The sequence below is a fragment of the Palaemon carinicauda genome, chromosome 9 (genome assembly GCF_036898095.1).
Source record: "Palaemon carinicauda isolate YSFRI2023 chromosome 9, ASM3689809v2, whole genome shotgun sequence".
Lineage (NCBI taxonomy): Eukaryota > Metazoa > Arthropoda > Malacostraca > Decapoda > Palaemonidae > Palaemon > Palaemon carinicauda.
In genome coordinates, this window is record NC_090733.1 from 119,375,076 (window position 1) to 119,390,846 (window position 15,771).

The window sequence follows — 15,771 nt, forward strand, 5'->3', positions numbered from 1 at the left end:
TAGGCCTCAGTCTTCCAACTCTTCTCATACAATACAGTACAATGACAGCAAGGAAAAGTGGAAATTACTTTTCAAATTTGTTTTGTTCCTACAAGCATACAAACCTTTCATCCTTTAAAATAAGAAGAATCACTTATTGGCAGATAAAAAGTTCCCTTAGATCCTAATTGGTTAGTTCTTTACCCTATTAGAAAGGCCAGTGTGACTGGTCCTGAATAGGTTATAGGTAACTTGACCATGTAATACATGAGTTCACCTTTATACACTTTGGTACTAGTCCTTGGGGACCAACCTAGAAAATGGGTTTTGAAGGTGTTGTATGGGTCCTAAGACTACTTCCCTAGACTCATGAAGGGAAATGGGATAGAACTGAACATACTTCTTGGGTTGAATAGATGGTTGCAAGGCATAAACAAATGCCCAGGTAATCATTGTATTCAGCCTTAGTAATGGTTCTCAGTGGGTGACATGTAGTAAGTTAGCAGAGGTATTTAGCATCAGAAGTGCCATAAAGGGTTCAATAGAGTCTGAACCTGTGGATGTTCCTTATATAAAATGAGTCTGTGCCTTACACGTTGATATACTTGCTCTAGGGTAGGAAGACAATATCATGGTGTCGTGGATTTCCTATTCTAGCCTTTACAGGAAAAGTGTTCAACATCTCCACTAATGTACCAGGAATTAATCTTACAGGTAGATATGTTCTATATTTCAACTGCATGAATGAATTGATTAAAGTGCATATTGATTTCCAAATGGTTCACAGAAAGAGGCTTGAGGACTGGATTACACCATAACACTAATAATGGGTATAATGTAAGGGTAAAAATTCTTCTATCTTGATTTTCTTGTTCCGAAAGTCTCTTACTCAAAATTTTCTTTCAAATAAAGTATAACTACATCACAAATATACATTTACACCTATAATTATCTATGGCAATCTTTAACCCTTTTACCCCCAGGCTATTTGGAAATTTCCAACCCTTAACCCCCAGGGGGTTATTTTTTTCCCAGCACATTTTGTAGTATATATTTTTTAAATTGCTCTAATAGCCTTAATTTTTGTCATAGAGAGGTCAGGTTGGTCTCATTCTCTTGGAAAATGCCTGAATTTTCTCAAAAATTTATAAAAAATATGAAAAAAAATTTTTTTATAGCATTTCTTTTGTAAGGACGTACCGGTACGTCCATGGGGGTAAAGGGATGGCTTTTGTGAAATGTACCAGTACGTCCTTTGGGGGTAAAAGTGTTAAATTCCACTTTCAATAAGCTTTCATAATTTTCCAAACTTTTTACACCTGTCAATTCACATCTCAAACATAGAAATTTCCAATTTACTCATTACTGAATGCAATCTAATCACAGTCCTTTATTTCTAGCAGAACCAAAAGTAGACCTGAGAATTTTGAAGATTCTATCTCTACGCAAACTTACCGCATGCAACTTGTCGTCTGGCATAATGTTTTAATATTCTTCAGCATAATGAAAATTTTAACCATAGGAAACTTAACGCTAAGTGTATTGGATCTCATTGAAGAGTTTGAGGTCAACACTATTTTCTAAAGTGATACAATCCATCTATAAAAGTTTGCCATAAAACTACGATTGAATGATATTTTTACAGTAGTTCCCTTCAAATTTCTTCAGATTGGCTAACAAAGGTACTAATGCAGGTCTTTCGTAAATGCAAAATGGAATAAGGATAACTTTCAAGCAATTGACACAAAACTGCAAAGTTAATAGGCATCAGACTTACCAAACATTGTCATGACACTTCCATAAAGATAATTTATATCTAGACTCCCACCCCCGTATAACAGACATCATATATTTATTCTACAGTAAAGATTTTTATCATAACTAATTTCTTAAAATATACAAGACAACATACCTGGATTTCCTTAATTAATTGGATTAATTTCACATTTCGTATGTTTCAATAGATCTTGTTTATCACTGTACACACAATATATTTTGCTATTACCTAAGCAATATAAACTATTTATTTTGTCACAAGATGAAACTCATGTAAAACATAGGTTTGTATGTACAGTATTATTATTATTATTATTATTTGCTAAGCTACAACCCTAGCTGGAAAAGCAAAATGCTATAAGCCCAGGGGCCCCAACAGGGAAAATAGCCCAGTAAGGAAAGGAAAGAAGGAAAAATAAAATATTTTAAGAAGAGTAACATTAAAATAAATATTTCCTATATAAACTATGAAAACTTTAACAAAACAAGAGGAAGAGAAATTAAATAGAATAGTGTGCCTGATTGTACCCTCAAGCAAGAGAACTCTAACCCAAGACAGTGGAAGACCATGGTACAGAGGCTATGGCACTACCCAAGACTAGAGAACAATGGTTTGATTTTGGAGTGTCCTTCTCCTAGAAGAGCTGCTTACCATAGCTAAAGAGTCTCTTCTACCCTTACTAAGAGGAAAGTAGCCACAGAACAAATACAGTGCAGTAGTTAACCCCTTGAGCGAAGAAGAATTGTTTAGTAACCTCAGTGTTGTCAGGTGTGTGAGGACAGAGGAGAATCTGTTAAGAATAGGCCAGACTATTCGGCATATGTGTAGGCAAAGAGAAAGAACCGTAACCAAAGAGAAGGATCCAACGTAGTACTGTCTGGCCAGTCAAAGGACCCCATAACTCTCTGGCAGTAGTATTTCAATTTTTATAGGCATAACAGAATATTTGGATGAGCAAAACAAAAGCATTACCTCTCAGTGAAGGTCAGCTGCTGCAGGGTTAGATGAACTACTCTGGAAAGTGGAGTTATATACATCACCCGTGCCTTGACCTTTTGACCGACGTCATAATCGCTAAGTTGTTCTAAAGATGACTGGAGATGATGTGGACCCACAATGCCATCAGATTCAGCCAAGAGTAGCTTCATACATCTTTTATCAACCTATAATTATAAAAAGTACTGTCAAAGGTATAACAAAGACAATATTCTTGTTATAAATCTTTTACAAAATGTATAGTCCTCATACCTGATCTTTTTCTAATACCCTGGTTAATGTCTAAAGTTAACAAATAGTACATCTTTTTACACTTATGTGAGATTCCATATGTAAGCATTCACTAAACCAGAAAATGCTTTTACAAAAGCAGGCCCTAGATACAAGTTGTAGACTTATTCCAGAAACAACAATAATGTGCAAATAGATACAATGGGACACCAGTACAGTATACTGAAATTATATACCAGTGTCAGAAGTTTGTTTAGATTTAATGGAAACCATCTGAAGATACAACTCTAAGAATTGTACTAAATATTGGTTTCCTAACAAGAACCCTGTATTTGAAATATTAAAAAAAAAAATCTATAAACCAATTCAACTAAAAATTATAAGGCTACAGTGTTATTATAGGAACTAAAGCCCAATAATCTTCATAAGAAAGCCAGGATTCTTCAAGATCATGTCCACAGAACACCATCGAGACAGGTTATTGAACTGCCACTAAAATGCAAAAATTAAGAGATATAGATTTATTTCTGATATCTAGAACTTAAATTTTATAAAATCTGGATACAATTCTTGGCGAGTTTCTGTGAACTAACTTTTACCTAGAAATTAAATTGCACTTTTGGACAGAGGGAAAATTGAAATTCTAGTCTCATATAGCAAATTAAGGACAACACCTGTAATGTCTGTAGTTTATCCAGTATACACAATTTCCCATGAAAAGCTTACAACCAATCCTAATGAGAGGAAATGAAAAATATGGCAACAGACTTTCAGTCTTATAATAATTTAGCTCCTTTAGATTACTGGCACCTTAAAGTTGCTGATAAATAGATTAACTTTTAAACTCATCATATATAGTATATATTTTAATACAACATACACCAAAAGAATCAAAAGAATATCATTAAGATCATTGTTATAATAATCTGTAAGTTCCTTGCTGATGGGGAAAAGGAAGGAAAGAGGTCTTAATCCAGGACTAGACTGGTAACAATCCATCTAGAAGGATAAAGTCTTTAACATTAAATAGGAACTTGAATTACCAGCTTTACTCTGAATTTGCAATAATTTATATATCTCAGCAAAAACTATGTACCTTAAGTACCTTATTAGGCTTTATTAAATAATTTACCATCGTTTTGATAATCTATTTAATAAAAATTACTAAACTTTTCAGAATGACCACACTACTTACTGCGTACAGAGACTTAAAAGTAAGTGATAAAGAGACTCATTCAAGCCCCATAGGAGAAAAGTATGAGATGGGCTATTGGCCGAACTTGTAAGCAACCAAGTGCACAGCTATTCAAATAAGATTCAGCCCCATTTTACTAAGCGAATCTTTATACAGAGAAAACAATTGGCCCAAGGAAATCATAAGACTTGCCCGGCCACAAAAAAACAAGAGTCGTAAAGAGTACTTATTTCACGAGAAGAATAACATCTCGGCATATAAGGGATAAGCAGAGGTTTAGATGCACTTACTTTATTGAGGGGAGGGCTACAAGGATTCAGATTGGTATCTCAGTATTTTGTCTTGCAAATTCTAGGTATCTAACAGTAGCTAGAAATGCAGGAGTGTAATGATTTTACCACAGAAAGGCAAAAGTAAGTAAAGAATTTGTCTCTCTAAAAGAAGTTCTCGAACCTGGGAGATACTGTGTACCACCAGAACTCTTACTGAATGGTGTATTAGAAATACTGTATTAGCTACCACTTGAGGAGCTAGGTTAGGGTTTAAAAGACCAGCTTAGGTCTGAAATATTACTCTGAACCAATTACCGGAAATGCAATAATGTGTATCCATACACCTTACTTGAATAGTTAAAAGATATGAAGAACACATAATGTATCGCAGGGGATGAACAGTTCCAAATTACATATATTAATTCTGCAGTTAAAAAACATACTGTACACAAATTAAGTGCATTAAAATTCCAGTCAGCAACAATATCATAAAACAATGAGGACCATTGGGACCAGGTAATATCTGAAAGCCTGCACAGAACTCAACTTCACCACATCACAGAATCAGAAAATATTTGTTATCCTTTTCATAAGTATACCATACATATCATTGTATTAATTTTTTCAGATATTGTATAGAATTATTGAAATAATGAGACTGCAAATAACTAGCACTGATAGTAGTGATAATTTCAGAAATGTCAATTTATAACTTACAAAAAAGGTCTAAACTTTCTTACCGTAGTGACAGTTGTAGAGATGGCTGTTCCAGGCAGAAGCAAAGAAAAGTCGTCAGTATCTACAACATCAACACAGGCTTCCTTCACTTCATTAGGAATCGCACTCAGCTTTAGATGCAAAGAAGTCTCTTCCTCACTGGTCTTCACCTTGGTAACAATGCACCATACTACACTCCCAACACCCACAATTCCTGTACAAATAAAGGAAAAACATATCAGGCAAAGGCATACACTGTATTTTGATACCCATACCTTTATAACCAATAGCTAACCTGGTAAAATGTCACACAACATCCAATATAATGCATCCTGAAAGTATATTATAAAAGAAGACATTTGAGAGAGAGAGAGAGAGAGAGAGAGAGAGAGAGAGAGAGAGAGAGAGAGAGAGAGAGAGAGAGAGAGAGAGAGAGAGATTTCACATAAATTATGCACTAACTGGTGTTGTTTCATTTCTGAGGATGCTATAAGTTTAATCTAATGCGAATTCACTTAGATTAGCATGATTGGGCTACAATTTTCATGTTACTAGTATAGGCTATATTAACTGCATATCATTTACACTACATTTGTAACCCATTTGTATCAGCATATGGGAATGAACAATGGATTACTGTAAACTACAATGCAGCAATATAACATTGATGCGGAAAAAATTTCACTGCTTACCTGCACCTACAGCTTTTGCTCTGTTCAAAAACGCCACTTTCACATTTGAAATACCCGTTTCCATAACATATCCATTGTCCTCAATGCTTGCTACAATACATTGCAACAATAAACCTTTCCGAAGTTTGGAAGCTGCAATGCCGAAGTTCACTTCTTGAGGCATCAAACTGAGAGTTACTAGAATTAAAAAATCAAATGAGTACCATACTACAAAATAAAGGGAAATATAATTCATTTTGAGCATAAAATTAGATAGAATGACTAGTTACAGCATAAGAAATGCAATACTATAAAACCAAAACCTTCATTTTGTTTTAGTCTCTTATTATAAAATCTCTCATCTTACGTTTTCAAGTACCGTACAGTATAGTACATACCAGGTATTTCAACTTATTAGTTTAACAGTACTTAAAGTCTCTATCAACAATGATTATACTTAAAGTAAGCTATCCTACTAAGTCATTGCAGACAATATTTTGGTTGGTTGTTTTAAGAAGGTGAGGCCTTTTTGGCCAATGTGGACTCTTACAATTTTGCAGCACACAATACATAGTTTTTCCATCAAATAAAAACCCTTAATTGACAACAATCTTAAACTTGAAACCAAAAATCTATAAATCCGTTACAGCAGCAGAAATAAAAACTACTAATCACAATGAAGGAAACTCAGCCTTAGTATGTCAATCACTGCTGTAAACAAATATGATCAACCTCATTTACTGGAAGATCACATACAAGTTTAATACGAAACACTAAAAATGTGACAAACTTATAACAGTTTGTATTTTTCCTAACATACAAACCCTAATTCTTTACTATAGGAGATATTCTACCGCGAGCTGGAAAATACGGCAGAAAACCTTAACAAGGTCGTTAACGACCGGGCCGGTAGTTATCCCCCTGTTGGGGGTGGGGGACTGCCGGCCGGTAGCTACTGAGTACCTACAATCGGATTCTAGCTAGGACTATATTAGGGTGCGGTGACGGAGGGAAGATTTGAGTAAAGAATTCGGGTTTGTATGTTAGGAAAAATACAAACTGTTATGAGTTTGTCATTTGTTCCTACACTAAATACAAACCCTCATTCTTTACTATAGGAGACTTAGTCTTGAGGTCAGGGTGGACGAAGGGTTCTCTATACCTAGAGAAGATAGTCCTCAGACTAGACTCTATTAATGAACAATCTCCCATTAACTTGCTTGTAGATCCCCAAATCCAGCATGACTGAAGGTTTGTAAATATGTAGAAACCAAAGTTTCAGCATGAAGAGGGTCGGGAGTAATACCAGGACCCTTTCATACAAAGAGTTCCCCTGACCTTGAAAAGGGGAACCCTCGTGACTACGAGTATAACTTATACCCTGTGATAGGAGTCAGATGAGTTTCATACCTTATTTCCATTGATGAGTCCAGCCGAAACTGTTCACAGACTAGGCTACTCAGATGGGAGGAAGAAGAAAGAGCAGAAGATAGATGGATGTTCTTCTAAAACCTAGTGTAACTCAGAATCCTCGATCAATGGCTACTGTCCCCTGAAAGGGCGTAAAGGTAGTTACAGCACCTGCTGACCTGCCACAATAGGTCCTATAGAAAAGGTGTTTAGAGATCTATGTGTCACATCTGATAAATAGTGAGTGATGAATGTAGATTGGCGCTTCCAGACTCCAGCTCTTAAGACTTGGGAGACAGAAATTCTTCTTAAACGCCAGCAAGACAGCTACTCCCCTAACTTGATGGGCTTTGGGTTGAGCTGCCTCAGGGTCTCCGTGAATGGCTCTCGCAATAACTTTCTTGAGCCAGAAAGAGATGGTGTTGCGAGAGATTCTCTTCTTAACCTTGTTGGTGCTGAGGAAGAGATGACGGAGGCGTGGTCTGAAAGGTCTGGTGCGCTTCAGGTATTTCCTTAGCGCCCTGACCGGCCACAGTAGCAATTGGTCAGTATCCTGAGTAGCCCTATTGAGGCTGGAAAATTGAAATTCTCTAAACCTCTCATCGGCAGATGAAGGATTCTGGGTTTTGGCCACAAAACTTGGCACGAAGTTGAGAGAGACTTCCCCCCATCCTCTAGTATGGGTGACTTCGTAGGATAGACCGTGAAGTTCACTAACCCTTTTTGTCAAGGCCAGAGCTACTAGGAAGACGGTCTTAAGGGTGAGGAAGAAATCAGATGCCTTATTTAAGGGCTCATATGGAGGCCCCTTTAAGGAGCGTAAGACCAGGGACACGTCCCTAGGTGGTGGTCTAATCTCCACTGGGGGGTAAGATCTCTCAAAACCTCGAATCAACAAGGTGATATCTTCTGAGGTGGAAAGGTCAACTCCTCTCAGTCTGCAGATGAGGCTTAAGGCTGAACGATAGCCCTTAATTGCCGAGACTGAAAGAGTTTCTCCTCCCTGGGATAAACTAGGAAGCCTGCCACTAAAGGAAGAGAGGGATCGAGTGGAGACACGCCTCGCCTTCTACACCAAGCTGCAAACACTCCCCATTTTGCTTGGTAGAGGTTTGAGGAAGATTGGCGCAGGTGCCTGGACATGTGTTCAGCCACCTTTCCTGAAAAGCCTCTGCTTCTGAGGAGAGACTGGACAGCCTCCAGGCGTGAAGTTTCAGGAAGTGGATTCTCCCGTGGGGGATACCACTGTGTGGCTGCGTCAACAGACGGGGTTCTGGAGGCAGGAACCTCGACACTTGAACCAGCAGGGAAAGGAGATCAGCGTACCACTCTCTGCTTGGCCAAGCCGGAGCTATTAGAGTTAGCTTGCAGTCCTGAGAGAACCTGATTTTGTTGATCACCTTTCTGAGCAGGCAAAAGGGAGGGAAGGCATAAGCATCCAGGTTGTCCCAGGAGTGTTGGAGGGCGTCCTGGATCGCTGCCTGATGGTCTGGAACTGGGGACCCGTAGCGGGGAAGCTTCGCATTCAGAGAGGTGGCGAACAGATCTATTGTGGGTAAACCCCACAAAGCTATCACTGTCTTCGCTACTCGAGGATCCAAAGACCATTCTCCACTCAGCACTTGATGATGCCTGCTCAGCTGATCCGCCACGATGTTTCTCCGGCCCGGAATAAACCTGGCTGAAAGAGAAATGTTGTGGCTTTCTGCCCACTGGCAGACCTGGACTGCTAACAGACAGAGGTCTCTTGCCAGAGTACCCCCTTGTTTGTTGATGTACGAGACGGCTGTGGAGTTGTCGCTCATCAGAACCACCTCTCGTCCGTGTAGATCTTCTACAAAGAATTTTAGGCCTTTCCAGGCAGCTAATAATACTAGGTGGTCTATATGGAGAGACTTCTCTATCGGAGACCAAACTCCTGATGCTAATTTGGGGCCTAGGTGGGAACCCCATCCCCGTAGCGACGCGTCCGAAAAGAGTTTTAACTTCGGACTCGGGTTTTGGAGGGGAATGCCCTTTTGGGTGTTCTCTCTGGTCGACCACCAATGAAGATCTTGTAGCACCAGACTTGGGACCTCCACCGCCAAGAATGAGGAATCTGACTTTTGAGACCAATGGGTCTTCAGATGCCATTGGAGACTTCTGATTCTCGATCTCCCGCCTGGAACTAGTTTCTCCAGAGAGGCAAGATGGCCCAGACGACACTGCCACGACTTGGCTGAAGGTGGTAGTGGAGACAAGAGATGGGTGATGGACTGATCCAGTCTCCGAAGCCTGTCTTCCGACGGAAACACTCTCCCTGCCTGGGTGTTGATGGACATACCCAGATAGTTCAAGACTTGAGTCGGAGTTAAGCAAGACTTCTCTGCGTTTACAAGGATCCCCAGATCCTTGCAAAGACTCAGAAGTTTTCTCAGATGATCTAGAGCTAGCTCTTTGGACGAGGCCAGGAGTAGCCAATTGTCCAGATATCTTAGCAGACGAATTCCAAGTTTGTGCGCCCACGAAGATACGAGTTCGAAGATCTTCGTAAAGACCTGTGGGGCGGTTGAGAGGCCGAAGCACAGGACTTTGAACTCGAAGATTCGACCCTGAGCCAGGATGCATAGGAATTTCCGAGATGTGTGATGGATTGGCACTTGGAAATAAGCAGCTCTCAAGTCTACAGATGCCATGAAGTCTCCTGAGCGTACTGCTTGGGTGACGAAAGCCGCTGTCTCCATTTTGAATGGAGTCTGCTTCACGAACTGGTTCAGTCGAAAGATCTATTACTGGTCTCCAACCTCCCGAGGCTTTCTCTACTAGAAAGAGGCGACTGAAAAACCCCGGGGAAGAGTCGGAAACCTCTTGAATGGCGTCTTTTAGAAGCATGCTCTGTATCTCCCGAGCTAGGGCTTGCTGTTTCCCGGGATCCCGAGGGACCTGGAAGGACGAGATCGGGGGTGAATTAGAGGAGGAGGAGAGTCTATGAAGGGAATGCGGTATCCCAACGAAGCACCCTTATGGTCCATTGCATGGCCCCCATAGCTTTCCAACTCCTTCAACTCCCCTGCAGGCACCCCACTACGCATTGCGAGGGGGGAGTCGAGACCCTATTTCTGTCTAGGGTTACTCCCTCTGCCTTTAGCCTTAGGAGGAGCCGACTTTCCTCTGCCCATAGGTTTGGGTGTAAAAGAGGGGCAGCTGGGGTTCTTGGCTGGCAGTGGAGATGCGGTTGTTGCCTTGGGTTGTGAAGTTGGCTGCTATTGCATTGGACGAAAGGAAGCAGCCTTTTGCATTGCAGTGTCCTGCGTCTCCTTCCTCCAAGTCTCTAAGGTGGAGGAGACTGCTTGTCTAGAGAGGAGGAGAGGTTGTAGGAGATCAGAGTTCCTCAAATCAGATTTCTCAGATTTTCCGATGCTCCTATGCAGTCTGGAGACTACCGATTCCCTCCTTTTGAGAATCCAGTTGCCCCACATCGTTGCAGCCGTAGAAGTTAGAAAGTCCATTGTCTTGGCCCCAGCAGCCAGGACTTCCTGCAGAGACTGCATGGAATTTTGGTTTGAAAGGTCTTCGTGACTTGCAAGGTAGCCCACTGTGCCAGACCATGTGTCAAACCAGGATAGTGCCTCTAGAAGAGACATTGACGCTGCTTCCATTGTCGAGGCTTCTGCTGCGGTAAAGGAGACTGGAAGGGAAGAGTCTCTCTCTGCAGAGCAGCCAGGTGTAAGCCTTGCTGTGAGGGGATCAAGTGTCAGAGGCTTAGGGTTGGCGTCTCTGACCTTGTAAAAACGCCTTTGCCTCGAAAAAGGAAACTGCAGCATCTCATGGGATCCTTAAGACATCAAGGAATTCGTTTCACCTGACACCTGAGACCGCCTGCGAGACCTTCCACAGACGGCCTGCAGTGTGAATAGACCAGGGAAGTTCGATTCTGGTCTTAGGGTTAGGTGGAGGACGACATAGTCTGTCTAAAGCTGGAGCGTCGGTATGACGAGGCGACAGGTGTAAATCTCCGAGACCTGAGATATTACACATCGTTCTTAGAGCCCTCAGATAGGCGGACTCTAAGTCTTTTAATGGTAGTTCCTCCGAGGAATCCTCAGGTCGCGCTAATTCCTCGTGAGGGAGGGCGGTAGAAGCCCCAATGTCTGAAGGTAACGGCGAGGTAACATACTCCATTGCCGACAATCCAGAGGAAGGCTGAGCGCTGGTTGATGGCACCGCGCGCGCAAGATCCTGCCTGGAAGTTGAAGGTTTAGGGGAAGACGACCGAATTATCGGTACTGTCTCAATAAGAGAATGCGTTGATCGGCGGCCTGGCCTTTCACCTCTGTTCTCAGCCGAAGAGGAGAAGGGCTGAACCCCTGTGTATTCTTCCGAAGTTCTCGCGAAGCCCATATTTCGTAATTCATTAGAAAGTACGGGAATGGGTGCTGTTCTGTCTGAAACGCGAGGGCGCGGAGAATGACCTCGCGCGCTTGGAAGTTTGACGTACGGGAGCACTCTCTCTCTCATGATACTAAATGACGGCGAGAAGAAGTGTTCTCTCTCGCCTTCACAGTGCAAGCTGAGCTTCTCGCGAAGGAATGTGAAGGAGAGGAATCATGCTCAGTGTTCTCTTCCCTTGGTTGCGCTCTGGGGATGATCAGATTTAACCTCGCCCCAACGGGAGCGCTTACTGCGCTTGAAAGAACTCTCTCGTGAAGAAGAGCGCGAACGTTTCGTAGAGCTCTTCTTATAGCGCCTAGATGATTCCCCGCGAGAGGAAGACGATCGCGAAGCCGAACGATAACGCGAGGAAATATTACTCCTATGTTTATGACGAGAGCGCTTATCGTGTATCGGCGAGACATTTCGTGAAGAGATAGAAGGCGAGGAAGAACGAGAACCAGGAAGTCCAAGGGCAGGCCATACCGCTCGCACGTTATCGGGAATAGAAGCGGTAATAGAATTATTTCCGATGACGGACGAAACTATCCCACTGGGGGGGGGGGGGGGGGGGGGGGCAACTTGATTCGCCTGCCCCGGGGGAATGGGTGTTAAGTCAATGGTGCCGCTCTTCCTTGACTTCTCCCCGGAGGAAGGAGGCAAGGAAGAGTCCGAAGTCTGAAGGAAGAGATCGAGGGGCAGAAGAAGAGGCCCGAGACTCCTTACCTTTCGACGGCGAATCTGGAGGCAACGAATCCTTCTAGGATTTCTTCTTCTTCCTCTTCATGAACTTATCCCACTGCGTAGGCGACCATTCCTTACATACTTGGCAGGGGGAGTCTTCAGTACACCTTTGACCTCTGCATGAAGGGCATAGGGAATGAGGATCCACCTCCAGTGGAGACATAAATGTGCCACAAGATTTCGGAGGAATCCCGGGACACTTTCTCAAATTAGAGGACATCACATCTAATTAAAGAGAAAAAAGAAAAAGTTAATAAAAAACACACTTAAAGAAAGGCTAGTCTGCCAGTCAAACAAAAGCGGGAGCAGCGGTGTTACCACTGCAACGGCTAGAATTCCATTGAAGGTACTCAGTAGCTACTGGCCGGCAGTCCCCCACCCACAACAGGGGGATAGCTACCAGCCCGGTCGTCAACGACCTTGTTAAGGTTTTCTGCCGTATTTTCCAGCTCGCGCTAGAATATCTCCTATAGTAAAGAATTGGGGTTTGTATTTAGTGTAGGAACAATCAAAAATTTTCTATTGCTGGCTTTCTCAACACGTAGGGGAGTTTCATCATGCAGAGGGAAGATGGAGCGTGGAGTGACATCATCAAGCACACGGCGTGTCCAGCCTTATTGTGCTGAACGTCAAGCCTGTGAAAAGTAATTAACCCTGGCTTTGTCCTACTCGACTTCTCAGTTCTGACAGGCCTGGAAGAAGAGGACAAAATAAAAGAATAGCTTGGCTTTGGCAAGCTTTGGGGTGTGGACACAACTGAAGAGGTCCGACAATCTTTGTCATAAGCTACTAGAGTCCTTGAGATTCTGAAGAAGAGATCGCTGCTTATGTCCTATATGCATACGAGGCAAGCCCAGCTCTTGTGAACGAGCTGGGGACTGGTAAAGTCTAACAACAAGGCAGCCTCAGAACTAGGGGGAAAAGCCATCTCATCTCTACGGTTCCGCAAACAGGAATGTGAATAGGCTTTTGACGCTCGAATTGGACTTGCTTCCAAAAACAGATAGATCTTCTCCTAAACATCTTTCACATACTGAACACTCATGGGGGATCTGTCCAAAACATGATAATCAGGCACTGGGACCTAGCTTAGGGCTCGTGGCAGCTGCAGCCAAGGTATTCTCTACAAGTACCGGCTCAAGCTCACACCATACAAAATCGACACTATCAAAATTACGATGGCCGTCACCCTTTGTGGATGGAGTTTCAGTGGACTCTTGGCACAGAGTATCAGGGAAAAACCTTCGTCGCAGAGACAAGCATTCACTATCAACCACTGTTGGGAGAAGATAAAGGAGCTACCTCACTTAGTTTCCTGCAACGAGAATAATATCTTTCCCACTGGAAGGATGGCCGCTCCCAACAATACTTACATGGTGATTCCACTGAATATTTCTTGCTTTAGCAAGAGGGGCAAACAAGCTGTGGATCTCCACCCAGCTCATGAGGGTGCCACAAGGACAACTGTCACGGCCGGGGCAAGAACACCAGCGAAGAGACTCACTAGCCACAAAGCACTCACTTGTAACTCATAGATAATGAATGGTAACGCAAGTGACCGTGAATAATGAAGAGCACATAAGCCACAAGCACTAAATACTATAAGGATAAGCAAAGTTAATGCGGTTAGATCATATAGGAAGTGAGGATGTGTCATCTTAACTTCTAGGCAAGGAGTGTAGTAAAGAGCATCATGAGTGGGCGCCTTGTACCACATGCACTGTGGTTACTTAGCAACTGTAGCATGATGCAATCAAACTTTTTTCCTCAATTGTCTGGTTGTAGAAAATGAGACTATGAGTAACCGATATAAATGACTCATAAATTTGTACCTGCGTAGGAATAAAAAATATTATAAAATATTTCAAAAGTCAGTTACTATACCCACCTTTATGACCGCGATCACTTTTTTCAACAGATTCCACTTTTGTGACTACATATTGACCTTTCTTGAAGAGAGATTGCAAGGAAAAAATTTCATCTTCTCCTTCATCAGCATTACTGGATTCAGTTACCTAAATGAAATTGACATAATAAAAATAGCTAATACTGTATAGTATTTCATTATATAGATCACATTCCTTTATGTTCTGACGAGTTATTTTACAAGAAGTAAACATGACATAACTGAAAAAAAAAGGCTGTAAAATTACAAAGTGAGCAAAATTTACAATAATTATCATCATCATTAGCCGAGCTACAACAGGTTGGAAAAGCATAATGCTATAAGCCCAAGCACTCCGATAATGAAAGCAGTCGAGAGCTGATAGGAGTTAGAGAAATCCTAAGCAATCTTAAATGAGAGAGGTTTGAGTCTCTATATCTTCAACTTTTGTAGAGATAGTGTATGAAAGACAAACAGACAGAGACAGGCAAGTAAGGAAATTCAATAAAAAATTCTAAAACTTCCCCTTGTATTTTAATCCCTGCACTGCCTGAGGAATGGACCCCATACTCTAGTTGACAGTTTTATGTACTTTAACGGATAAAATCAAATGAATAAGCAGAGAACTACAGAAGCAACGGGAGCTGAAAGATAAAACTATTAATGTATTCTAACCTTTTTCAGGAGAGCAGTATAAGACCGACTTATTCGTGTGATTGGGACCTTTCCAGAAACCATAAAAGGAAGACTCACACCTAAGTCATATTTAGTGATGTTGTGTATGCAACCGATGGTGACTAGTCCAGGTGGCAAATTCTGCAAAATACAAAATTATAAAACAATCTGAAAATTCCCCCTTTAAACCCCCAGTAAATCAATGGAAATAAGAAAAGTAACATCATGTAAATAAATCAATGGAAATAAGAAAAGTAACATCATGTAAATAAATCAATGGAAATAAGAAAAGTAACATCATGTAAAATTTTACACACACAAAAAAATAAATTAATGATTATTATAATTTTAATACCGTTATTACAAGAAGAGGCAAAACCTGATAAATGGGAGTTAGGAGTGTTGGTGTAAATAGCAAAAAAGGAGACCTGTCCAGGAAGATCTGGATGTAAAGGATGGTCAGAATTATAAAAAATCTTATGCAACATGCATTATAAACTAACTGAACGACGGTGCCAGAGATTAATATATAGATCAGGAATAAGAAATTTAATAGACCGTAAGTTCCTCTCCAACAAATTAAGATGAGAATCAGTAGCTGAAGACCAGAAAGGAGAAAAATACTCAAAACAAGGTAGAATCAAAGAATTAAAACACTTCTGAATAGATTGATCACAAAAAAATCTTAAAAGACTCCCAATAAGCCAATTTTTTGTGCAATTGAAGAAGAAGACCTAATGTGTTTCTCAAAAGTAAATTTGCTATCAAGACTCACACCTAAAATCTTAAAAGAAACATTATCAATGCTG

The 15,771-nt window shown here is 41.3% G+C and overlaps 2 protein-coding genes across 3 annotated transcripts in view; both read right to left on the reverse strand.

Moving 5' to 3' along the window:
• LOC137647105 (uncharacterized) overlaps positions 1 to 15,771 on the reverse strand; it is a 371,223-nt gene that overhangs the window by 19,305 nt on the left and 336,147 nt on the right. The gene's annotated exons all lie outside the window — the stretch shown is intronic.
• LOC137646852 (protein RRP5 homolog) overlaps positions 1 to 15,771 on the reverse strand; it is a 56,298-nt gene that overhangs the window by 811 nt on the left and 39,716 nt on the right. The window contains exons 4-8 of the mRNA XM_068379926.1: positions 14,963 to 15,103; positions 14,291 to 14,417; positions 5,860 to 6,036; positions 5,191 to 5,381; positions 2,729 to 2,919 (exon numbers count right to left, since the gene is read on the reverse strand). Of these exons, the coding sequence (XP_068236027.1) occupies positions 2,729 to 2,919; positions 5,191 to 5,381; positions 5,860 to 6,036; positions 14,291 to 14,417; positions 14,963 to 15,103 (827 nt within the window). The remainder of the gene's footprint in view (positions 1 to 2,728; positions 2,920 to 5,190; positions 5,382 to 5,859; positions 6,037 to 14,290; positions 14,418 to 14,962; positions 15,104 to 15,771) is intronic.